At 43.1% G+C, this 25,893-nt stretch overlaps 2 protein-coding genes across 3 annotated transcripts in view; one reads left to right on the top strand and one right to left on the bottom strand.

The window, feature by feature from the left end:
* Positions 1–25,893, bottom strand: part of mrpl11 (mitochondrial ribosomal protein L11) — a 46,183-nt gene that overhangs the window by 2,352 nt on the left and 17,938 nt on the right. The window contains exons 3-5 of the mRNA XM_051954683.1: positions 10,933–11,028; positions 1,086–1,179; positions 471–630 (exon numbers count right to left, since the gene is read on the bottom strand). Of these exons, the coding sequence (XP_051810643.1) occupies positions 471–630; positions 1,086–1,179; positions 10,933–11,028 (350 nt within the window). The remainder of the gene's footprint in view (positions 1–470; positions 631–1,085; positions 1,180–10,932; positions 11,029–25,893) is intronic.
* On the top strand, positions 17,472–24,101 carry tmem265 (transmembrane protein 265). Of its 2 annotated transcripts, none has more exons than XM_022196681.2 (2): positions 17,472–17,879; positions 20,980–24,101. In XM_022196681.2, exon 2 carries the CDS (start codon positions 20,982–20,984, stop codon positions 22,044–22,046), a length of 1,065 nt encoding a protein of 354 aa, XP_022052373.1. In that variant the 5' UTR covers positions 17,472–17,879; positions 20,980–20,981; the 3' UTR covers positions 22,047–24,101. The 2 variants fall into 2 exon arrangements, with proteins under 2 accessions (XP_022052373.1, XP_022052370.1); XM_022196678.2 differs by having other exon boundaries at positions 17,472–18,168.

Raw genomic sequence — 25,893 nt, 5'->3', positions numbered from 1 at the left:
ACACCTCAATTTCTTTTCTAATTTACCTGCTTAATGTAGCTTAGTGTGCAAAATGCAGCTGTGGTAGCTGGTGTACTCATTACTAAAGGAGACTGTGCTCCTTGTAGGACTGTACGGTCCCGTTGTAGTGAACAGAGTCTCTGGTTTAGTGATTCTGATATGAGAGTGAATCCAAACGCCTCAAAAACAAGTCAAATAAGAACTTAAGGAACTTCTCAATCTTTGACTGAGACCTTTGGTTTTGCTTCAAGGCTCTTCTGCTGCATTTCATTACACACTGAAGCTGCTGTGGGGGTTCATGATGTTGTGGCCATTGTGGCCACTGGTCAGTCACTCATCTGACCTCTAGTGGAATTTGGAGGCATAACAGCATCTACAGACGACACACTGAACCAGGATCTGCGTCCTCTGTTGGTCACATTTACACAAAATGAGATCATAAGAGCACCGAGGACAGAATCAGGACTTACTCATTGACGACTTTGATTCCCAGGGAGCGAGCTGAGCCGACGATGCTTTTGACGACGTTCTGAAGGGAGGTGTTCCTCATTTTGAAGCATTCATCCTGAGCTTTCACCTGAGCAATTTCATACACTGCTCTTACCGACACCATCCCAGCTGTCTCATGGCCTACACACACACACACACACACACACACACACACACACACACACACACACACACACAAACAAGAAGCGAAATCATGAAAAGAACAGGACGAAAAATTTAATAAATGTATCAGGAAAAGTTTTTTCACAAAAGATGACAAAGCGAGGAGAAGTGTGTGTGTTTGCAGTGTGAATGATGAGAGGGTGCAGGGGTGGGATTAGGAGTCAACAGCTGAATCGAAGCTGGAGATAGCTCGGAGCGTAAAAGGTGGAAATCCATAATTCTCTTTTCTTAACACATAACCTTTGCCACTTCCTTCCTCTGCTGCAGTTCCCCCCGCATGTCATGAATATAACATCAATCACAGCAAAGCTCAAAAACCAAGTCCATGGAAAGGCGTGTGTCCGTTACAGGACGGGCCTAGCGGGAGAAAACCGTAGTGGGATCAGAAACATAACGGCCGCAGCGCTTCTCACCTGTTTTTCCAGCCCCTTTCGCGATGCCTGCCGCCTGCTTCAGGAAGTAAGACACCGTGGGCTGGCCGATCTTCAGGTCGTATGTTCTGTCAGGCTGAGGAGACACAGAGGAGCTGCAGTGAAAACCTGATTGGACATGGGCGCGTTAACACGAGATTTGCATGAGATAAATAATAAATGTCTTTGTAGTAAAGATTTTAAAGACAGACGTCATAAGTTCTTCAGTGTTAGAAACCTTTGCTCATTCAAGTCAAGAGATGTAATCAATTAACCCCTTGAGGCCTGAAATTACTTACAATTAAATAAAAAACATCATTTTGTGTGTTTTTGATTTCCATCTGATGCTAAAATATGTGGAGATTGTTAATTTATCTTCTACACATAGAACAGATATATAATAATAATAACAGATGTATAATAATTAGGTCCCACTCCGACCGGTCCTACAGGAAACCAGTGCTTGCAAAAGGTTCCGAGGTACGTATTAAATATGGCACAAACCAGCATTGGGGGAATGGATAGGCTATCTCAGCTGCAGTCTGAATGGAAGTGGTATGTTGTGAATTCATGACAATAGGCGTCAAGGAGTTAAAGTATTGTTTAGTCACCTTTAGAGAAAGTAACAATACCATTCGTTAACCTTCATCCCTGCTAGCTACTGTTAATAAACTTTGCTTTAATCTTTGTAGTTCTTTCTTTCTTTTTTTGCACTTGTTAAAAAATGCTTTGCTCGGATTCAAACAGAGTTAGACAAAAGCAGGCTCATTATTTCAACCTGACAAACCTCAGCAGGTTTGAACAGCCATCCCAGGCTTTCATGTATCAACACGACTAGAGTAAATTCAGCCATGGAGATTCGAGGGTACTTCAAAAAGCTCTTGACCTCTCCAGAAAACGTCAGATTAGAAAGACTGGTTTTGCATTACTTTTCAGCATAGGGTCCTTTTACTTCAGTGTACTCGGTCCACTGATGTTCAGACTTCCCTTGTTCGAACTTCTGTTTGCCATCTCTTCAGAAGGTTGCATCTTGAGCCTCCAGATACTCTTCAACAGCATGCATGACTTCACCATCACTCCTCAATGGCTCAGATGTAACTCTACACTTTGCTCTTACAGATCTATGAAGTCCCCACACACTGCAGTCTGAGCACACCAGCTCACCTATGACTCTATTCAAACACTAACATTACATTATACTCGGCTATAGATGTTTATCCTGCAAACTGATACCAAAAAAATAATGACATAGAAAATTCAGAATTGATTCTTTATTATTGTTACTCATGAAACTCTAAGTCTGAATCCACGTTTTTGAGAATGTAATCATTACTCTGTAGCTGTAAGGTGGAAATGCTCAACCACAGGGTTGATTTGTAAATAGTGTGTATTCTAGTTTACAAAAAACATAAAATAAACATGTCAATAACATCAAAAACTTGTTTTCACCTGAGGAGGTCTTTAACAGCAGCTTCACGAGTTTGAAAATTGTAGATTTTTTATGTTTCCAGCTGACCCATTTTGAAACAAGTATTGTATGAGAGCTGTGGGCAATATGCACCGTCACCAGTTAATGGTCTCAGCAGAAGATTATTAAAGTGTGATAATGAACATATAGGGCTCATTTTAGTCCTGCTTGCCTTCTGTCTCACAAACTTGCCATTTTTAATTGTTTTAATCGTGAACTTGCTATGAAAGAAAAACTAAATGTTTGGTTACTGTAACGGTGCCTCTATACATGCTGGCTGGGTTACTTAATGTGACTAACGCTAGCTTCATCACGGAGGGAAAACATTACACAGGAGATTCCCTGGAAGGAAAACTGCCTCAGATCACTACTGTGGGTAATAAGCTCGTAAGCCAGCAGTGCTAATGATTACAGCTACAAGGAAACACAACGCCACCATTTAATGACTCTACAACACTTTGGCACTGATGTTTAGGTTTGGAGAGGCTTAAAAACCCACCAAGCTCTTCAAATGTGTCTTTCTGCAGCAGCATGCAGAGAAAGTCAAAGCTCAACAGGCCTGCTGCATCTCACCATCTATGACGGAACATAACTGAGTAGCTTTTAATTGGATATGAGGGACATGTCCATCTATAGGATTCTGTTGTATTAGCTGGACATACTAGTGACCAGCTTGACTGAAATTGGTCATTTTCATTTAGGACATCAAGTAAAATCCACTTAGAGCTCTGCTAAGCAAATCTGTTTGTTTAAAACTCAATCACATTTAGAATCACATCTATTTACATATATAGAAAGTTTGACCTTATATTTTATTTGGTATTTTTGCAGTGCATGTACCTTGAAATGAATTTGTTCTTACTGGAACTGAAAGCTTTATTGGAGTGAAAGGATCATACATTTCTAAAGCACTTCTCAATAGAACATAGAATTTCTTACAGTAGGTTGAATTATGGCACCGTGTCTGTCTGACAGACAACTTCATTATGTTGTGAGTTTAAACTGTGTTATTCAAGTATCATATCAACACCCTCTGAAAATTATGGCCCAAGTCATTTTTTCAGGTTTTTCAGAAATCACAAAAAACTGAACCGTGATCTAAGCCTTTACACTACAGGGGTAGAATCACATGATCTGATCAGCTGAGGATGCAGGCAATTTTACCAGATGTGATGATTTAGGTAAAAAAAAAAAAAAAAAAAAAAAAAAATCTGTTTGTCAATATTTTAGGACGGTATTATGATATTATGAAGTCCATAATAGTTTGGGGTTCATGTTCAAAGCATGTACTTTCTTTTTACAGTCAGCTAGAGTGATCTGAAGCTTCAGTGAGACCAAAGCTGCAACAACACAGATGGAACAGACAAAAATGTCCAGAAAATCTGTGTCCCTCGACCCAATATAAACCTACAGGTTTGTACTTCAATATGTAAACAGTTTGTTTTACAGTTACATACTTTACCAAAATAACATTAACTTGAAATATATGTCATTTAGCTATCTTGAAGGAAAGTCATTCATTTGGATTAATTAATTGGTATAACTGTTGATGGATTAATCGCTTGAAAAATTACTGTCAGTGGCAGCCTTAGAGCTATGCAACAGCTGCTGCATTTTAAATTCCTAAAATTTAGAATTTGGAGTTCCTTTATTTGTCTCAGATCATTACATGAAGGAGATTTCTTTAGTGGATCACTGCACAAGCCAAGTCTCCTGCAGCTGTACGGAAGGATGATACTCCTCACTTGTGGGTTTCTTTTCTTTGCACTATTTTGAATCACTGTAGCATTCAAAGCAAATGCTTAATGCAGGGGTGTCAAACGTACATCCTGCAGGCAGAGAAAACATTAACTGTAAATTCTTAAAACTGTAAATTTTGAATAATTTCTAGACCGTGACAAGTTGTCGATCATAAAGTAAAATCCTAGATTGTTCAGTTCCAGACAGCTGAGACTGAATGTTTTGCAGACACTCAGTGATCTGGCAGTTGTAATGCACGTGTAAATGATAAACTGGGGCATAATACTGTTGAAATTTAACCTGTTTTTCTTCAGAAATTTCAGGGTGATCATAATGTTTTGTAAAAAGATAATTCATTAAATGTGACCATTTTCAGATTGTACTTTTTAAAACTAAAACAAAGGGAAAACGTAAGAGTTTACAGGTTATTATGCTGTGATTTTACTGCTGCGGTCGACTTGAGATCAAATTGGGCTTCATGTGGCCCCTGAACCAAAATGAGTTTGACATCTCTGGCTTAATGGAAAAGACATGGAGCTTCAATTCTGGGGCAACTTCATCTAGGGAAAAAAAGGATATTTGACGAAAAAAAAACTCTAAGATATGACTGCCTGCATCAAAATTAACGCTACACTCTTTTACAATAGTTACTCTATTTTAAATTCCTAGAATTTAGAATTTGAAATTCCTCCCTTTTTATAAGATCAAGATGTTTGAATGAAAGGGACATTGTACCAATTATTTCCAATAAATGCAATGACTTTACATTTTCCCCTAGTACTAAAAATAACATTTTCTTCCTGGTGTGACCTGCAGGGAGTTGATCTGAAGTTTCACAGCTTGTACCAACAATATGTCCTGAAGAAATGCTGCAGCAATGGCAACAAGAGTGGTGAGGAAAAACACGCTGCAACAGCAAAATGGTGTCTTCTACTGAGGGTCACACTCTTGTCTCTCATATGTCCTCAACTGACTGATATTCAGTGAAATAGGACGCTTACATGGTTGACATTTAAAATCATTACACAACTAGTCCACTTAACAGCTCTGTTGTTAGTTTTTTTTTTATTGATTGTGTGTACTGCATGCCAGGGGATTTACAGCATGAACACAGACATTTAAGCCGTGTGCAGCTGTAAAACACTGCTGTTAACGTCATCTGAAACACTGGAAAAATCAACAGCAAGAGTCATTTAAGACCTGTTTAACAACACCTAGAATTTCCACGAAAGGCCCTGGTTTGGTGGGTTTAGTTACATAAATGTGCTGTTTCTAACACTGGAAGAAACACATCTGAAATTAACACTGTATTTACATAGCACTGAACACTCAGTTCACAAATTTACCCCTGTGTGATGGTTTAAAGTGAGCTTTAAAGCTGCCACCACACTGTCAGGAGCACAACACCAAACTCATCGGTTTGGTTTTAATTATTGAACGGATTAACTTTCTCAGCTTCTGACCCAGAATAATAACTGAAATCAGAGGATGATTTTCTGACACCGACATGAGTCATTAGGTTTTCCTGAACTGCTGACTTCAGCTGAAACTCTCAACGCAATTTCAGCTCATTTAAAACTAAAGTAAAAACATCACTTGGACTGACTTTTCACAGCATTGGAGCACGTCTGGGGCTTCAACTATTTGAGGCAGATTATTTGTATAAGCTGTAAAAAGTTTAAAAATCCCTTATTGTCACGCTAATAAAGCAAAAAAACACATCCACTGGTCTCCCTTGGGGTCTGGAAGCTGTGTGCCTTGAGTTTTTTTTTTTAATGAAAATTAATTCCCCGTTGTATCCTACCCCTTGGATCTGTAAACTTGTTTTTTCTTTCATCACTGTCAGACGCTATACTTTAATAATCAGAGTGTCATTCGGTTATTAGTATGTCTGCTACTGTGCCAAAACAAAAGGTGATATATTATTTTTTCTGTCACTGATATGAACTAGTGTTCTGTGTATTAATAGGAGAGCATAATTTAAAACTGCATTTAATGATTTATTGCTACTTGGATGTCACGCAGTACACTGACATATCACCACATAAAGTCAAATCTGGAAGCAAACAGTGGCTATTCACACATCCAGCAGACACAAAGCAACATTATTATGATTTATGTTTTCTGTCTTCTGATGAATTTAGCCCAAATGCTACGCTTTTTTTCTTTTTTTAGATCAGTTTTGGTCTCTACCAAGTCCTCAGGAGAATATCTGACTCTTCAGCTGCTAAATGCCCACTATCCAGCCGCTACAGTCTGCTCTGTGTGCTGAGCAGGTACAGTTCAGGGGGTTTATCTGAGCTTTTTCACTGAACTGCTGCCAACAGTGGCAGAAATAACACGGATGAGACCGAATCAGTAGAGGAAAGCTGCAGAATACCGCCCAAAACAATGAGCTGAGAGGAACTGCAGAGTCAGGTGGTAATTCTGTGTTGGTTTATCGCTACCAGCAGATGCTTTCACATACACATAATCATTTGATTGACTGTTTTATAAAAAACTGGTCACAGCAGCTTTGAAAAACGCTTAAATATTTTACATATTATGTAACTTTAAAGCAACCTAAATCGTCAGCATGAGATGTTATTCTTTTGTTTAAATGTTGCTGCAACATTTGCTCCCCAGCCTCATTTACTCCCCTCTGAAACCAATAATAATAATTTTCTTCAGCCTCACTGATTATTCTGACCCTTTCTTGTAATTCTAATTCATTCTGTGGCTGGGGACCTTTTATTAACTAAACTCTGACATTCAATCCAATCAATAAATCATCAGAGGTAAGTTTATTTTGGATCATCTGTTTCTGTCACATAAAAACAAACAGCAGACAATATAAAATTGTAGGCTGAGCTGAGAAGATACCACAGAGGAAGGCGATTTGTCATCAGAGTCGTGTTATCTAACGGTACTGAACCTTTCGACAAAAGGAACAATTTTCCTCTATCTACAGAGAAGCTATTGCTTATAAAGGTCCAATAACTTGAGTTGTTTTCTCCTCGCTTTTAATAAAATGGAACACAAACATCTACTGCAGCAGGATTTTCTTACAGGCAAAATGAGACACGAGGAAAAACACAAAGTTAGAGAAGAAGCAGACGTGAGAAGAACATTTATTGGAGCAGTAACCCCACTAGCTGCTGAGATGAAAAGGGGATTAGCTTAGCTTAGCAATAAAGACTGGAACAACTGAGAAGCAGCTAGCTTGAGTCTGTCCAGAAAAATCTGCCTGAAGCTCTAAAACTCATTAATTAACGAGCTGTATGTTGTTTTCTTAAGCCATACATCCAAACATAAACTGTTGCTGGTAACTTCTGTAATGACCAGACACTGGGTGGTTACTGCACCAAGTCTGTTTCAGTGCAGAACTCTTTGTAAAACCAAAACATGTAGTTTAAGCCATTCTAACAGTGTAACTCTAATGATAAGGTCAGTTTGTCAGCCGCTCCGCTGGTCGACTACTTTGTTCTAGCTGAAATGTCTAGACAATTACTGGATGGATATCCCTGACATTTGATACCCACATTCATGCCTCTCTCAGGATGAATTGTAAAACCTGAGGTGATCTCCTGACTTTTCTTCTGGCAGCTTTATTTGATCAAGGCTTTAATTGTGGCAAAATTTGGTTTCAAACACCCTGCAGAATCAATGGTGCTTAGTTATGCAGTCAAGGATTACAGTGACAGCGCACAATAATAGACATTTCTGTAAATCTGTCAGTTTAGCTAACCGTCTATTTTTCAAACGCAGTCCCTGGGTAGATGTGACGACAGACACAAAGGACACATAAATTATATTAGACAAGGACAACAGGACTGTCATTATAACAAACACACAACATAAGAACACATAAGGAAAACAGTGACAACACCACATAAAATAAAACAACAAAGCAAGCTTTGAATATCTTTTGAGCATTTCACATGTTTGATTGTTGTTTACCCATTAATTAAAATCAATTTTAAAAGCAGGATATGTGACTGTGCCCATGTGTGAGCTGCCCCGAGTAAAAAAGCTGACTGTCCTTCTCACAGGTATTAAACAATCACCTCTGACCACACGAACGCATGCCTGTCATTAGTAGTTTTCGCTTTATAAAGACAGGAGGGAGATCTTAGTGAGGCAAGACAAGCATCTGTAAAATAAGACTGTCCCAGCTCAGTTAGGTTATGATTTCTTAGGCAGTAACAGTGGTGATGGTGTTGGCTTCCGTCTCAAGCAGCTTAAAAGCCTCATGTATACTGAATGTAGCAGGTCTAAGTGTTGTACACGAGGCTTGTGCCCGGGCTGTTAAACACTATAGACAAGTGGGACATGATCATGGCCCTGAAATACGGTGCTGCCGCCTTTAGTAGAGCATCTGATGTGGGAGGGACTGCTTTATTTAAGTTAATTTGCTACAATTGCTGTCGTTTTAAATAATTTTGAAGATCTCATAATGTTCTCTTTTTCAACAAGTTAATGAAAGTCTCCATGTCCCCAGAGACGGTCTTTCAGCTTCTCAGCTCAAAGCACTGCAAAGAGGTGATCACTTCTATGCAATACAGTTTAAAATCAACAGCAAAGTCGTTTTTAAAGTTATGCATATTGCAAGTTTTTCAGACAGCGTCACACTATAAAATCAGTATTTCAGTGGTGCAGAGCTGCTTGAAAAGTGGTATGAAGTGACTGCTGTTAACATGTCGTCTAATGGGCTGCATTTCAGCCACTATTTTGTTTCCTGTTGTCTCACAACAACGTATGTAAAGTGAGAACAGCTTTAGTGGAATTTGGTTGTCTTAAATGCAGTATATGTGAGCACAAGTGCCGGAGAGAACTAACAGAAGTAAACACCGGGCTTGAGCTCAGGCTGCACTGAAGTACAACAGGTGAAAACCAAGAAATCCAGCCAGTTATTGCCTTATCGGTTAAACTGGCCCTAAAGTTTCCACCATGTCTGAATGTCCGTCAGCTGTACAGTTTCCACAGAGCTCTGACCTGTGGGCAACAATCCAACGGTAATGGTACCAGCAGCCACACTGGCCAAGCAGCATGATAGATTTTGCTGTTTTGTGATAACACTTGCCATCAATAATAGAAAGTAATCCACTGTGATCTTAAGCTGCTGAGGATGCTGGGAGTGCAGGATGTTTAGGTTGTTCACTCTTTGCAGCCAAACAGCCAGAACATTTGTGTGTTTTTGTTTCCTAGGCAGATACCATTTGAAGTTAGCAGAAGCAGTTAAAGTAAACAACCTGGCTAACTGTGAAGCAGCTGTTCATTCTGGGATGCTCAGCAGGAAGGCAGGGGCAAATTTTTAGACCATCATCTTAGTGACTCAGTTTCTACAGAGAAACTGAAGCTTTGAGGTCATTTAGTCAAGGGTGGTGTGGGTCCAGGGGGGAGGGGGTTGGCTGGCAATGGCAAAAAGATACATCTTCATATTTTCCCAGTTTTATTTTATACCTCTGAGTTCATAAAACACACAAAACACAATAAAAATGGATTTTCACCATAAGGGACCTTTAAATGTAAGATTAGAATCGATTGTCACACAAAGATATTTGAAAGCAGATCCCACTGTCAGCGCTTCTTCTGCAGCATAAATACCAGCTATGAGTCAGCTGTTTACGTCTGAGTCATGAGCTTCAGCTGCCAACTTGTGATAAACGTCAGCATGTTACCATTTAGCAGAAAGCGCCTGCTAGCATGGCTCTCAAACGCTCCAGATCTTGGTCGATGTCTGTTTGTGTGTGGATTAAAAAATATGATAGATACATAATTAGTGACGTACTGGCAGTCTGACTTTCATAACTTTGGACAGATCCAGATGGGCTGGTGCCCCCTGCTTCAGTCTTTATGCTGAGCTAATTGCCTCTCAGCTCTAACTCTTAACTTAACACAGACATGAGAGTGGTATCGATCTTCTCATCTAACTCTCTGCAAGACAGTGAAAAAGTGGGTTGTCCGAAAAGTCAATCTGCTGCTTTAAAGTAAGATGAAAGACACTGTGAGATGCAGTCAAAGCTACTGAAGTGGTGAAAGCCGACTGAGAAATGTTTGTGTCAGAGGCTGAATCACGCTGCATGCACACATTAAACATTACACACAGAATACACACAGTGCAGCGAGAAGAGAAGAAGCGCAGCACTTCAGACCACCAGCAGATGGCGCTGATGGTTATCAGCTTGGCCTCAGATGTGATGACAGAGCTCTTGCTGGATATTGCATGTCAAAATAAATTCACGCCTTTTAAAGGATTAGACTTCCCCTCCTTACAACGCAAACTCATTACAACACACATTTATGCTGCTGAAAGGACACAAGTCCTGACTTGAAACAACACACAAAGGTGGGAGGGGGGCATGACGAGTCGCACAATGTGCGGTTGTGCAGAATAAAAACTACAAACATGACACTTCTTTTCTGAGCAATTCACATCTCTTGCATGCACTTAATGCTTCTCGACTCCAAGTTCCCCTGGGTATTGCTTCATTAATGAATGCAAATGGAAAGGCTTACTTCAGTGGTAGAATATGAATAATGGAAGTGCTTTGGTAATGTTATGCGGCTAGTGGAATTAACCACAGTCGTGGAGGGAAGGCTGCTAAGTGTAATGGGTCAGGGATGGGTTAGAGAGACCCACAACCAGCCCCAAAGACGCACCTTTACATGGATCCTGATAGGGAGTGGGATGCCCTCCTTCACCTCCTTGGTTTTCTCATTGAAGTCCTTGCAGAACTGCCCAATAGGGATTCCTTTCTGGATAGGGACAGAGGAAAAAAAGAGAGGTAAATAAACATGGAGAAATGGTGAAGGATCGCTTTAAAATGTATGAGGAATCTGCGCTCGCAAAACATTCAGCTGAACGTCACTCATGTCACAGTGAGCTGCCAGAATACAGATGCCTAGGCTGCTGTCAGTCAATCAATCACTGAGCTTCAGAGGTGTGACTATATTCACACACATAAAGAAGCAGCCATGTGATGTGATGTGCGTACCTATGTGCTATAACATTACAGTGGAAACATTTCTACACCCCATACTAGTTATATTCAGATGCATCTGTGTGTGTGCAACCCTCTGTTGTTCCAGACAGTGTTTGTGTGTGTCTGTCACTCGAGCTATGACTGAATGCATGTTGGTGCCCAGAGCCAGAGAAACCCGGTGATGAATGAGCTCCCATTTTCTAGCTCCTGCGAGGCCAACCAGAGCGAAAGCAAAATGGATGGGTGACATTAAGTCAACACCCGGCCAACGCTTCTCCTTCGCAGTATTCCTCTTTGGAGCTGAATTCAGTGGCAAAGACTAATAAAGGATCTAATTATTACTGCTGAAATTTAGACTGACCTTCACCCGCCATCCTTCCCAGAGGCAACACCACTGATTGAAATGTTCATTTTCGAAATGAGAGAAGAAAAAGGGGTTTTTATACACAGTTTAATGGACTCGTGAGTTTCTATTGCTCCATGACAGAGCACACTGAGCAGAGCAGATTTTAATAATGGATCTGATGAAAAGTCAGTCATCCTGAGACATTCTCCAATGACAGGATGGGGAAGACATTTATGTGAACTTAACGGAGCAGAAAGTTCTCTGAACATCATCTCCACTAAAGGCTTCAAAAGCACCTGATGAATGCTAATGACTCGCTCGATCTACACATCCCGTCATTTCATCAGTGTCGAAACTGCTACTCATTACTCAGTGGCGTTTCTCTGCATTTGCTGAAACAATAACAAGAAACTGATTGAAATTTTAACACATCACACAAAATCAAGGCAGGTTATTGTTTGAGCTGATGGGCGCTATCTGAATTACAATATTCTGCTAATGAATTGAAACAGCTACATCCCTGGAGTCCTCACTAGGCTCTACCTTCCCTCCCCTCCGTACTTATTAATAGTAATCCCATGCCAACCTCAGTACCTTCCACCCGTGCCCTTCCCTCCCTCCACCTCCCATAAAACAACACAGCAAGGGTAAACAAGCAGGGAGGGTGCATTAAAGGAAAGTCTAATTAAATATGGATTAATATAAAGGCTGTGATGTTGGGCGTGAGTCAAAGTAAGCCCCCGGGCTCTGCCTCATACATTCGGCTCCCGTTCCCTTCCTTCTGTTCAGCCCATGTCGGATAATGATCTCTCCCACCGACTCAGACAGCCCTTTCATGCCACACAAAGCCATGAAAAGGCCTCCCTGACCAGCAAGAGATAATGCCTGATGCTTCTAAAATGTGCTTAAGCACGGACAGCGAGACATTATGCAGGGAGAGAAGGAACTGTGCTAAAGATAGACAGAGGCAAAAACTTCACACGGCCTTTCGTGGCCAGACAGTCCTTCACTACAAAAACGGCTAAATATAACAAAGACTGGCCTTAAGAAATGAAGCATGATGCACTTGGGACAACAGACAGCTCACCCTGAGCCTTGTACACAATTAAGTATGCACCAGAGACAAGTAATCATAATTTAATTAAGCTGTTCCCCAAAAGTCCAGGCATCTCCGGCTCTGAAGATGAAGTTCTATTTTGGCCTCCAGCTATTTAATAGCTTAACTGCAGAAATTACCCCGATTGAACCATGTTAGTAATTGCAATCACCTCCTTAAAACGTGGCAGAGAGCTGGCGTGCCATGAAAGCATGGTTCAAGGTTGGCTCCTCCAACTTCCCATGACATTTATCAGTGAGAGGGAGCTGGAACAGTAACATTCATGCCCCGGCCAAATCGCTAGCCCCACTCAATGCATCTGAGCATCTAATCATCCTCGAGTCCGAGCTGCTGGATAAATCCTCGCTCTTCCACCATGACTGATTCCAGCTCTCCAGTATAAAATGGCTGCAGCCCATCACCCGAGGCAGGGCCTTCCCCTCGGGCTGTGGATGAGGACATTCAGCCGCACATCTTCAAAGACCCTCTGAGATCCTGGGCACCAGGATTAAACGCTAATCTACGAAGATATTTCTTGCCATCAAATCCAGCAGCGACAGTGGCAAGTAATTGCAATGTGATCCATTGGAGATCAGCGCGGCCGAGTCTTATTACTCATAATTATGTGAGCAATTAGGCGTCTGCAATTAAAATCTGAGAAATGTCCATTTGATTTGACCCTTCCACCATATTCTCTGCAGTGGTTTTTTGACACCGCCTTCGTGCTAATGTGATTGGCCTTTCAGCTTCACTAACTCTTTTTAACAAGATGTAGCACTGGGGTGGCAGGATGGAGTGTGAGCAGAGGAGGGAACTTGATGGGAGGAGAGGCGAGATGGGAATGGGAAAGGGAGAGACAGCTGAGGTGTATTAAAGTTGTCAGGATGTGGCCAGCGATCTCGGTCAATATTTTAACAACGACAGAGGGTTTTGTTTGACAGAGGTGAAGGCCTGTAGAGGAGAGACGTAAAGCAAAGGCCGTGGGAGGTCCTCATAAATATGGGTGAGCGTGGGGGTATGTTTATGTATGAATACTTTGGCTTCATTTCAATATGACAAGAATATCAGTTGAAGAGTGGAAGTGGGTGCATATTAAGCTGCCACAGACCGCTGACAGTGAGGAAGTGCTCGCTGCATGTGGTCGCAGGTGTTTCAGAAAAACAAGAATAAAAAAAAAACAAAGTAGGGAAAGATAAAGGGGGAGGAGAAGGAGGAGGAGATGGAGGGAGATGAGACAGAGAGGGAGAGTAGGTCAAGAGACGTATTGTGCTTATGGAAGCGTGGCAAACATGGAGATAAAGGATACAGACTCAGGATAAGGCCTTGGGGCAGGAGCCACGATTAATTGCCCCTGGCACACAAGGTCACTGGATAAATTGCCCCATGTGGGCGGCACGGAGGACAGCTGAGATACGGTGACAAAAGGTGCTACAGTGGAGAGAGGCTGGTGGGAGGTGAGGTTAATTAAACTCTTCAGTGTGAAACACTCTCATTCATTACCTTCATTAACTTGTTCATTTAATCTGCTCCGGTGTTGGCATTTTATCACATTCAGCCCCAATGTAGCGTCGTACAGCTGATTAGGTTTCATGCCGAACCCCTCAGCAGCAGAGGGGTAACTGAGAGTGAGAGGCTGAACAGCAGGTCAGTTTAGGTCTAACAGACTGCAAAAAAGCTCAAAATAAATTGAGTTCACACTGGACGTGCATTTTACTTGATTTTCCACAGTAGAATGAGTGGATTAGTCTTAAAAGTGGAAAATGAAAACGATTTTCGCCCCCAGTCTCCAGTGAACTGTGCTGAGGCCAATATACAGGCCTGCATAAAAGAGCAGAGGAGCACTGCTCAAACGAGCAAGAACGCAGGACTGACGGAGTGGACCAAATTCAGACACTCATCTTCATAACAACCGAAACAAGCCAAAAGTTCTCAGTAGTGTTTTTAACTGTCTGGATCGTTTCTTAAAATAGACACAGTCTTCACTTTTTTTGTACCTGGCACAAGAAGAAGAATTTGCCGTTTGAGGGCACGGTGAAAGCAAGCAAGCAGGCGGCGGTGGAACAAAATGGATTGCATCACGACAAAACATCCCATTTTCAACTCCATTAGGTCCCCCTCACAGTCTTGACAGTGTTGTGCTTTTTGCCACTTCACATGATTAATCACGTGTGGAGGCTGCAGCAGAAACACGGGAGCCTGAACTGCAGGCAGCTGTGACTCCACGCTGGAGATGGCTGAAAAATCACGAGATACGCTGACATGTGGAGGAGAGACACTCAAAGGAAGAGAGACGGAGGCGGAAATAAAGTCAGACGGAAACAGCAACGGGTAATGAGGTCTTCACGCAGCTGTTGTTGCGTTTGTGAAGGTTTCAAGGAGATATTAGGCAATTTTGAACTGTAAAGATGTTTTCTAAAGGGGAACTTTACAGCTGTTGGAAAAACTATTGCATATATACCAAAAAAGAAACCTTCAATGCACTGTAAATGTTTTTCCGTACGTTGAAGTGGAATAGTTAAACTGCAAAATGACAGCAACTATCAAAATAATATATTTAATAGATTTAAACACAGAAAATTAATTTATAATCAATAGCTTTACAAATAATAATAATTTGACATCTAAAATAACGGGTAAAAACTTAATTATCATTTCAAGACCTTAACATACATAATTTTCTTTCATAGACTGCAAATATCTGGAAAATTATAAAAATTTTGCTAATTTAAATTCAGTATTAATGCCATTTACAAAGCACACATTTTTGATGTGGACATTATTCACAGTTTTGATCTAGTTTTTTTATGTTCACATGTAAATTAACAATTGTTTGTCTACAATTTTAATAGATAATATTGTTAATTCAACAAAACAGGGGAAAACTGTAAAATAACGATAAATTGTAGAATCTAACTTGTAAAAAACTTTCATTTTTTTACAGCGTGGCTCCCTACAAAACTGTATGTAATATGACAAATTGCCATAAAAGGCGATGTCGGTTGAGTCACAGCTAGAGCTGAAGTCTCATTCAACTTTTATTTCAACTCAGACTACATGGAGGTATGGAGGCTTCATATATAATGTAGCTGAGCAAGAAAGTAAAAGATGTAGGCACACAAATAAACTTGGATAACTGTAACAAGAATTAAAAGGCCAAGTCAGTAAAACAAGAAAACCATTAATTACAGCGTTTGCTCTAATTAATGTTGCTGAAACGGGGGGAAAAAAAATCTGGAGGAGTGGAGTTGGAGACAAGTGAGTTCAATCAAACATCTGTAGCTCACTGCCTCGTCTCTGCTGGAGGCCAACAGCTCCAGGCTTCATTAGCCGCTTCCAGCAGAACAACGGCTGGCAATCAAGTTGAGTTATGGGTAATATAGGTGATAGATGTAGGCGAGAAAGACGAACGCGTGGAGTGAAACAGACAATATTTTAGGTGCTGCGGAGTCAATTTTGCTTTCAGAAGTGCAAGGCTAAGTGGTGGACTGCTCCTGTAATTCATGGCTCACACTGCGAGATGACACCGAGCCGGAGCCGAGGGCAGCGAGGGGATGGCGCTGAGTGCTCCGTGTTTTCCATGTGTGTGGAGGTCAGCCTCGGGTCTGACGAGGAGATGTTGACGCCTTTAGCATTCTTGGACAGTTTGCAACCCCAGTGTGTCCTTCCAAAGTTCCCCAATCATGTCCGAAGCGAAAAGTGATGAGTGCACAGTACTGTGGACAGCCGGGCCGCCTGGCTGCCCCTCGCCCTCCTCTGCTATTCACACTGTTCCCCTCATCCTTTCATTCCTGCCTCGCTCTACACTTCTTTTCTCTGGGAAAGTGAGCCAGTGTGTGTGCACAGTGACCTTCAACCACACCCACAGGGAACAAAAAAAAAAAAAACAGAGAAAAGAAAAGGCAGGGAGGGTAGCAGGATGGAGGTGAGAGTGGGAAAAGCAAGGGGAGAGGGGTGACAGAAAGGCAGTAGAAAGAGGAGGGCTGAAGAAGAACACACAGAAAAAAAAGCCACACCGAAGTGGGGAAAATGGAAAATCTCTCTTCTCTTGGAAGCCAGCGGAGCGCAGAGCTGAATCTGACAAGAAAGATGACTCTCCATCCCCTTTCTCACCAGTCTGATTAAACCTCTCACTCTAAAATGAACCCGGCACACTGAGAGCCACAGAAACCAGGGAGCTGAGGACCGGAGCCTTTGCTCGAGGTGCAGACCAAGGTGCCCACAGATACACTTGAAGGAGCTAGACCTTGAGGAGAAGGTGAAATTTCTTCCGACTCCATTTGGGGCTGACAAAGAAAGCAAAATTGAATCCTGAACAAGAAAATCAACCAGCCCTCAGATTCATTTTTAACCAAATCTGCCTGAGAAAATTCCCAGTCCTTCTGTTTGAGCATGCACTAAGCCAGCCGTAATGAGTTAATCTACAACAGAGCAATGATTTCCTTGTGTGACTAAGACATTAAGTAGACAGAAGGAGGACTAATTAAACTTGTAACATCTGCCTCCTGAGCTCTGAATGTGTCTACAGGCTACATAGCATCTTTCGCTCCACTTCCTCCGCTCTTATTTCATGCAGAGAGGGCTAAATAAGGTGTCTGGCTGCTCCCGAACAAAGACACTCATCTTGTGCAAGTGGCATCCTCGTTATTACCACCGCCAATGAATGTACTGTAACTGAGTGCTCTGAAATATTCATGGCTAAACTTCCACAGCTGGTGTGTGTGTGTGTGTGTGTGTGGGGGGGGGGGGGGGGGGGGTAGAGAGAGAGGATGGGGAGGCTGAGGAGGGTGGGAGGTCTGGGGCTGGAGCACGTAACCTGCTTACAAATTAACACCAGCACCAAACTCGGACAGCGTGACTGAGTTTCTCCTCCTCGCTGTTGCTCCGCTCTGCCTCTCTCCTCTCTCCCTGAGCCATCTTCCCGGTCGGATCGGTCGGTCTGCGGTCTCCACACTTGCGCGTCGCCGCCGCTGCTCCACTTCTGACCGACTTCTGGCCGGAGACCGACCGACCGAGCAGCAGCAGCTCTGCTCGCCGCTGTGGCACCGGAGGGACCGACAGCAGCGCCGCAGGAGGCGACAGATTCACATCCACATCGAGCCTTTTTCTGCAACAAGCACGGACTGATCGGAGGGACGGAGACATCTGCCATGCCAGATCTGAACGGAGGAGGAAATCTTGATAAGTACGAGCCGGTTTTTTTCTCCTCTCTCTTCTTCTTCTCTCCTACAAACTGCTCGGTGTGGCAGCAGCGATGACTTTGCCCTCTCTCCGCCTCTCCATGAGCCTTCCTCCGGAGCCTGACTGTACACAAACAGCCAGACTGTGAGACTTTTATCGGCTCATCAGCGACAATAAAAGAGACTTTACTGGGCATCGACGGCGCTTCTGCTCGAGGGGGGAAAACATAACACATTATTTGCTTTTAAATCAAGCCAAGAAGATCGAGCCCAAGTGCGAGACGAATGGTTTGGGTAACTAAAGCTTCACTTTACTAGCAGCCATGCGGGGAGAAATCCCCGATACCTGCTGTTAATAGGGCAGTTATGAAACAGGTGTTGCAGAGGAGCGGGATTAATAGAGATAGTTAAATTACAAAAGGATGTCTCACGACAGCAGTGCAGGCGGAGCAGCTAATGATAAGCACGTTTCCAGAAAAAAAAAGAGAGAAGAAGAAGCAATAACTGTGGGGATAAATGAAACAACAAAACCCATCAGGCAACTCCTGAGCTGTTACCTGATAAATCAACAGATGTTTTAGTCCTGTGGCTTTATGTCTGCAGAGAGGATTTATTCTGCATTTGCACAGATTGCACACCCCAGACTCTATTAATTAATTAGTTTGCACACAATGGCTTCAGATGATGTCCTGATGCCCTTGGTGCTCCTGTTGCACCTGTGGAAAGTTGGTAGGGATTTGTGTGCTTGATGTGGGTGTTTATGGAGATTAACTGGAGGTGTAGACTAATCAATCTTTGCTCTGCATAGATTTCTGTCCATTGGGAATCACCTAATATTAATAGAAAACAAATGCAAGGAGCAACCCCACCCCTTGCTTTATCTCTGTCAGCGTGTGTCAGAATTAAAGTGATTTTTGGTTGATAACTGAGGAAACGGTGCTCATGGCGAGCACTCATGTCAAATACGAGATGGAGAAGAGGTGGATACATTTTTTTTAGGGCTGAAAAGAATTGATTTTCGGTGTTAAATGGACTATACACAAATCTCTCTCCAGCACACTACTAAATCCCATTACTCATGCTTACAGTGAAATAGGTAGCCTCACCTTGTCAACAGCAGTGTCATTTCTGAGGCAGCAGAATGATGAATTTGGTCATTATTGATGAGCCGAGTGGACATGCGGGCTGTCATCCCGGTCCCTCACTCAGAACAGAATAAATTACACAGCGCTGACAGGGAGTCAAAACACAAACACAGGCTGACGGGGGAGATTTCCAGGGTGAAATTTAAGGCGCAAGTGGAATAACTTAAGAGGCACGACCTCGAGAAAGCCAGCTGCAACAGCGGCTGTAAACTTCTTCATCCTCAACCCCTGCAGGCTGGGGTTGTTCCCCAAGAAAGAAAAGACAATTTTAAATTCCAATATCCTCTTAATCTGCAGCTTGGTGGAATTCATTCAATTGCAAAGGAAGGATAATCAGGTTGCTGTGTGTGATGAGACAAAAGGCTTCATAGACAATCAGATATTACAAATGCTGGCATGATCCACGCCTGTCCTCCCACCATGCCTCCGAGCAGATTAATCAGTCGAGATCGCTCCTTTCCTCATCTCGTTGATTCATCTGTTTCAGAGGAAGCGCTTAATGTCTGAGATTTTTCAATACTCCTGGTGATGAATACATGAAGATTCATCCAGGCCAAGCTGGCCCATGGAATCCGTGTCCTCATTTAAGTGGGTAGAAGCCACTTTCTATCTGCATTTGAGTCTTTTCTTCTTCATCACTTTCACCCCCTCTCCCCCTGAGCTTATTTATGAACTATTACTATCATGCAGTAACACTTTATTAGGCATGTAGACAGCCAAAAGGCCTATTAATCTTTCACTTGCAGTCTTATTCTCATTCTCTTTCTCCACACACACACACACACACACACACTATCTCAAACCTCCTTTTTTTTATACCCAGCGGAGTTCTTCAACCCTCTTCAATGATTCAGACGGCACCGAGGAGATGGCAGAGCTCCTGTTAGTCTTACAGTGAGGGAAGTGATGTGTCTTCCATCGGCAAGATATCAATACACATTTTTCACTGGCAGACTTTTCTCAGAGGCCGCAATCATGCAGGCAATCTTTCGTTCGATCACGCTCAACTGTTGCCGTTAGGACACATCTGAGCGGGTGATGATTTTATATTATAATGTCATCGATCCAGCCGAGGGGTTGACACCCCCGAGTGGCGCTGAGCAGATAACAGACAGTCCAGTGGTCTGCGCTGTGCTTTTCAGCTAAATACGATAAAGAGACGTTGGTTCGATTACACCGTAAAGTCAATGATCATTCCTCACGCTGAGATCAATACTGAGGTTTATGGTGTCTGAGGCTCAGATATGAGCTGTAACAATAACATGAAACCTCGTTCAGCAAATTAGCATTGCCTGCATGCATGCACCCGGATACACACAGTGTGTACACAAAGACACGAGTCAAGCGCGTCTCTAAACAAATAGCAAGTTATCAATATTCATCTGATATGAGAGGGGAATTTGGGATGATTAAAGGCTGCGGCACAGTATGGGAACAAACACGACAGACTATAGAGGGAAAGAAAAGGTTTTGATGGGGCACCTAGTTGCATCTGAATGCAATTAATTAATAATGAATGAGGCGAGTGGAAAAAGGAGCAGGAACAATACACAGGAAAAAGTAACAGCAACTTGAAGAAAATCTCAGAATCAAACAGAAGCAATGTTTGGACCTTTATGGAAAGTGAAGACTATTTAATTCAAAGAGCCGCAGACAAAAAAAAAACAATTTAATAGGCTTCCCAGCTTGAGCAGCCAGGGTAGATGTAGCTCTGGCCAAAGATGAAGGGCGCTCACTGCTTACTCTGCAGCTAATGTCTTTAACCATAGCAACAAGCATCAAACCATTTTACATTTGGTTTTAAATTTGTACTGGGAAAAAACAATCTTCTTCTCATCCTGAATATTTTTGAGTTTTACTGAGGACAGATGGCTTCGTGTGCAGCAATGTGATCAGAGTTCAAATTCTGTTGCTGTAACACATTCCCCACGGTGCATCTGTGTGTGTGTGTCTTTTCCAGGCATGGTGCCCACGCCCCAGGTGTGCGTATCAACCCTGGTGACGGTGAGCACGATGGCAGTGGTGGACCTCTACTTGCTGGAGCAGAGCATGCTGGGAGCCCGCGGTCTTTCAGGACCTAGTGTGTGGCAATGTGCGGCGGTGTTGCTAGGTGATGCGGGCTTCCTGCTCGCGCTGCGCTTTGTCTCGGCTGGCGTGGTGTCGGAGGCGCGGTCGCCACGTCGGGGTTTTGCCAACGCCCTCTGGTTCCTGTTCCTGTCCCTGCTCCAGCTCAAGCTCTTCTTTGTCTGCCACAACTACAGGCAGGAGCGCCGGCCGCCCGATCCGCTGGCCAGAAAGACCCTGACGCTGCTGCTGTCCATCTGCCTGCCCTCCCTGTTCCTCATCCTGACGGGAGCTGACCACATGACCCCGCAGCGCAGGAAGCAGGAGGTGCGGGGCCGGCTCCTCTGGGTGGTGGTTGACCTGCTGGATGTGCTGGACTTGCAGGCAGGGTTGTGGGAAGCCCAAGGAGGGTCCACGGCGGGGACTACAGGGGTCACCGAGCAGAGGCTGCCCATCTGGGCTGAGGGCTTGGTCTTCTTCTACTGCTACGCCCTCCTGCTGCTGCTGCCATGCGTGGCCCTCACAGAGCTGGGGGCCACCGGCCTGCCAGGACAGAGAGGACCCCGTAAGGAGGCTTTGTACCCTTGGCTCAGCTTGGTCACTATCAATATCTTCACCTTGGCCCTGCGAGGCACAGGAATGCTGTGGTACAGGGACCCCCGTGTGTCCACTGTGTTTCTGGGGAAGAACCTTCTGGCTCTGGCTGTGAAGCTGAGCTCGGCCTGGGAGAGACACAAGCAGGAACGTGGTGCTGCAGGAGCCGAGACTGTGGCTGGAGCGGAACCAGGAGACTCTACCTTGCCAAGCCAGAGTTCAGAGCAGGGAGAGGGCCAGGCCCAGGGGAAAGCTCCCCCCTCTCATTATCACACACTGTCTCGTTCTCAAAGCCACACTCTTTCCCATGTCAGCCTGGAGCCCACAGCGGCGCCCTTAGGACCCTCTTTCATCTCCCACGAACTCTAGAGAATCACCATGAACATGCGCGCATGCACGCACACGCACCCAAACTCGAAATTCAGACCAGCCAAGCCAGCATCACATCCAAGCAGATAATTTGTATTGAATTTCAGTACAACAGCGATGGGTATAATGCAGAGCTGTGGAAATGAATTTGGCAAGCTTGGCTATCTGCACATTTTGTTGTGCTAAGAATAACAGAAAATGCATTGCTGTGATTTATGGGAGTGTATTGTTTAAGTCAACACTGTGAACGCATCTGTCAGAGTGTACAGACGATTCAGAAATGTATGTTGAAGTCTAGTGGTGTTCATTGTTGTTTAATCTGGGCTTAACTGCCTTACCTGTTCGCCTGCCTGTTATATTCTGTCCTTGTAGTTTGAGCTGTTTTTTCTTTTTCATATTAAGTTGTAATTCAGATTTCTTGCTAATCATCCAATGCCACTCCATGCCCTCTGTCTGTGTAGAAGTGAGGAAAACAAATAGAAGTTAAAATTCATGTTGTTTTTTGGAGAAAAATTGGATCAACACTCGTCTACCTTTAGATGCCAAAATACAGTCCGTGACCTTTCAGTGTACAATTTCTCTGTCACTCTGCAGAGAACTTTCAGAGAAAACTTTAATATAGAGGAGTGATGATTCATTTTTCCCTCACCACCACAGAGCACAGATTCTAAACCCATCTACTAGTAAAATTCACACTCTACACTGTGCTTCAGTATTTTAATGTAGAGCCCAACCCAATGACCCTGTCAATGGAAGTCTGCTCACGACCCCAAGTTATGTTCCCCTTGGATTTATTTAGATGCCGCAGGAGGTAAAATATAGTTTTTCCATAATATAAAAATGCAAAGGTTAAAGAGATATAGATACTTAGTGTAGCTTAAATATGTTTATACCACATGTTGTATCTTTTTATTAAGCCCATGACTTCCCAGATATATGCTGGGACTTTGCCCAGAGGTTGTGAACCTCTCATGCCATCATGGTGCCAGATTTTCATTCCATCCAAATGGAACACTGACTGATATTCATATTAGTCCCTCTTGTCTGGCAGAAAATGTCTCGTTCCTAAAGCCACACTCTCCCCCATGTCAGCCTGGAGCCCACAGCGACGCCCGCCCTCAGGACCTTCTTTCATCTCCAATGAACTCTAGAGATTCATTCTGAACATGAAACATGCACAAATATGTGTGCAAGGAATCAGTCACTGTGTTGTTTGGTTGGAGTGAAAACCTGCAGACTCATGGCCCTCAAGGCCGATCGTTCCTTTTAGACTGTGTTTGGTCGTACAGCATCTATTATGTGACTTAAATGCAGGGTTTGAACATCAGTCACTTAGATATAATTGTGCTTTAGTAACTGCGATGTATAATCCACCTTCAAGTACATTTCAACACTTGTTGATGTTAAAATCATCCTTCATCCTGCAGCAATTTTAACGCAACAAAATGTGCAAATCTCAAGATGCCAACTATGAAAGACTCCAATTGCATCAATACAATCTTGCACTGGTGGGGCATAATGACGGGCAATAAGCATTTTACATAATCTTTATGCCGTTGTTACTCAAACCGCAGTACAGGTCTATTTTACTACAGTGTTTACAAAGACTGAATACCAATGTAAGTAATCCCTTTACAGTTTCAAAAACTTAATGTTTTGTTGTCATCTGTACTTGTCTGTCTCAAAGTCACTGTTATTTTCAGAAAGAAGAAGAAGAACAACAACAAAAAACTGTCCGGCTGCCTGTCCTACCCTCCAGTCCCCTTTTTCACTACTTTTTAATTCCATTTGAATTATGGATGGAGCCTTTCATTGGGTTGTCAGATGTTGGGCCTTGTGGGATTATGGGTCAGAGCAGCAGGTGTAGAGGATGTACAGTACTGTCAAGTGCCTTGTTTCACACATGAAGCCTCTGGGTCGTTGTGAGGCGTACACGTCATGTGTACCATGTGGAACTTGGACATATGCCATGTGTAAACTGTGAAGTTATTCCACAGCTGTTGTCAGCTACACCTCCAGGACAGAGAACAGACTAATAAAGTATTTCATACTCGCCTGGTGTTGACAGTTCATTGGCTATTATGTAGGAGCCTTATTGGCAGACTGTCACCCACACATAGGGGGAAAACAGGAGGAGTCAGCCCAAATTATTCAGGGCCAAGAGGCTTTAGGGACATAACTGCCTCAATCTTGCAAAACCTCCACTATATTAAAGTCAATCAGCTCTCGTTCTGCCGTCATAGTAAACTGCATGTGTTTATGTTTTGCTGACGTCGTGAAGTGAATGGACGCCTCCCCACATATTCAGAGGAGAAAAACATGCTTTTTGCTTCACGGAGTGGCACGCCGACGAAAGGCCGTCATTTATCACAATTATACCAGCCGCCCCATCAGCTCAGATCCTCTCGCAGTAATCCTTGACTGTGCTGTCGTGTTGTCTGCCTTTAATGCTGAAAGAGAGAGAAGTCTTGATGCGATGGGGTGTGCCTGTCAAGGGTATAGTAAGTGTGCGTCATGTTTTTCAGTGAACGGCCTCTTTGCTCACGGTGCCTATGAATGCACCCGTCGGCCTGTCCTCTGAGCTTTAATGGTCCTATTAATTGAAACTGAGGCCATTCGTCAAAATGCAAGTGCTTATTCTCACTGCTTTATTCTTGATTTACAGGTTGCATTTACAGGATGTATTAAGACTAATGTACAGTCACAGAAAGGAATTCATTTAAATTATCTGTGGGGAATTTCTCTTCAGTTCAGAGACTTTTAAGAAAAAAACCACAGAGGGATAACCAGTGTAGTAGACAGCATGCAACTCTCGCCTATCCTCTTTCTTTCATCTACCTCTCCTTTGCTCACTCTACATTTCAAACACATGCATTCTCGATCCAATCCCTGTTGGGCAACTTCTCATATTTCTATTATACTGAAAGCAGTGACTGCATAGGCAGCTGCCTCTGCAAATGACTAGCTCCTAGAATTTGTTACACCTGTTAAGCTCAGCATTTTCCCTCAGCTCCCACCGACTTTCATAACCTGCACCTGAAGAAAAGTGCATGAGCTGCTCCGCTGTGTTCTTTCTTCTTTTGCCGTTCTCTCCTGTGCTCCTGTTCTTTCCCTCTATGAGTGTGTGCTAATTTCACTCCAGCCTGTAATTATTCTCATGTACCAAAGCTGTCAGCTTCCCTTTTTTGTCTCCCATTCCTTCTTTTATTTCTCTCGTTTGTTTAAATTTGCCCCGCAGCCGACAGGCAGCCTACCTCTCTGCACTTCCCCTGTCAAGGGTGGTTAGTCAGAGATGAGGAAAAAAACTGAGGAGGAGAAGCTGGCTAAGATTAAAGGGCCGGGGCCAGTGCCTAAAGCGGAGCGTCTGCTGACTGCCATTTATTTACCGTTTGCTGCACACATTGTGAGCTTGATGGAGCACAGAAGCCAAGAGACACAAACATGCACAACATGACAACAACAACATCCCAAACACTACAAAAAGAGGCATCTTTAGACAAAAATATGGCTTTGTTTTGCTTGGTTGAGCACTTGGTTGCATCCCATCTCACCTCATTACCCCCACTGCTGCGACAGCTACAGTATGCCTATGAGCTCACTCCAACCTATCCTGGCAGAAAGAGCCACGCTTAACAGACAGATGTCTAAATCATTCATCATAGCACACACCATCAGCACCACCGACTTTGGAGAGAACTTCAAAGTCTACTCTATGAGAAAGAAATGATGCAAAAGAATCTGAGACTCTTATGATATGCATTGCAACAGTGGGGAGGTGCGCATACTAATACAGGTCTCAGATGTTGAGGTGACATTTACCTCATGCTGAAATTAAATGGAACAAAAA

Source organism: Acanthochromis polyacanthus, chromosome 10 (genome assembly GCF_021347895.1).
Source record: "Acanthochromis polyacanthus isolate Apoly-LR-REF ecotype Palm Island chromosome 10, KAUST_Apoly_ChrSc, whole genome shotgun sequence".
Lineage (NCBI taxonomy): Eukaryota > Metazoa > Chordata > Actinopteri > Pomacentridae > Acanthochromis > Acanthochromis polyacanthus.
This window is presented reverse-complemented; position numbering and strand designations above follow the sequence as displayed.

Excerpts from the sequence above, each read along its gene's own strand:
- tmem265 (XM_022196681.2), top strand. The coding sequence starts at position 20,982 with ATGGTGCCCACGCCCCAGGTGTGCGTATCAACCCTGGTGACGGTGAGC.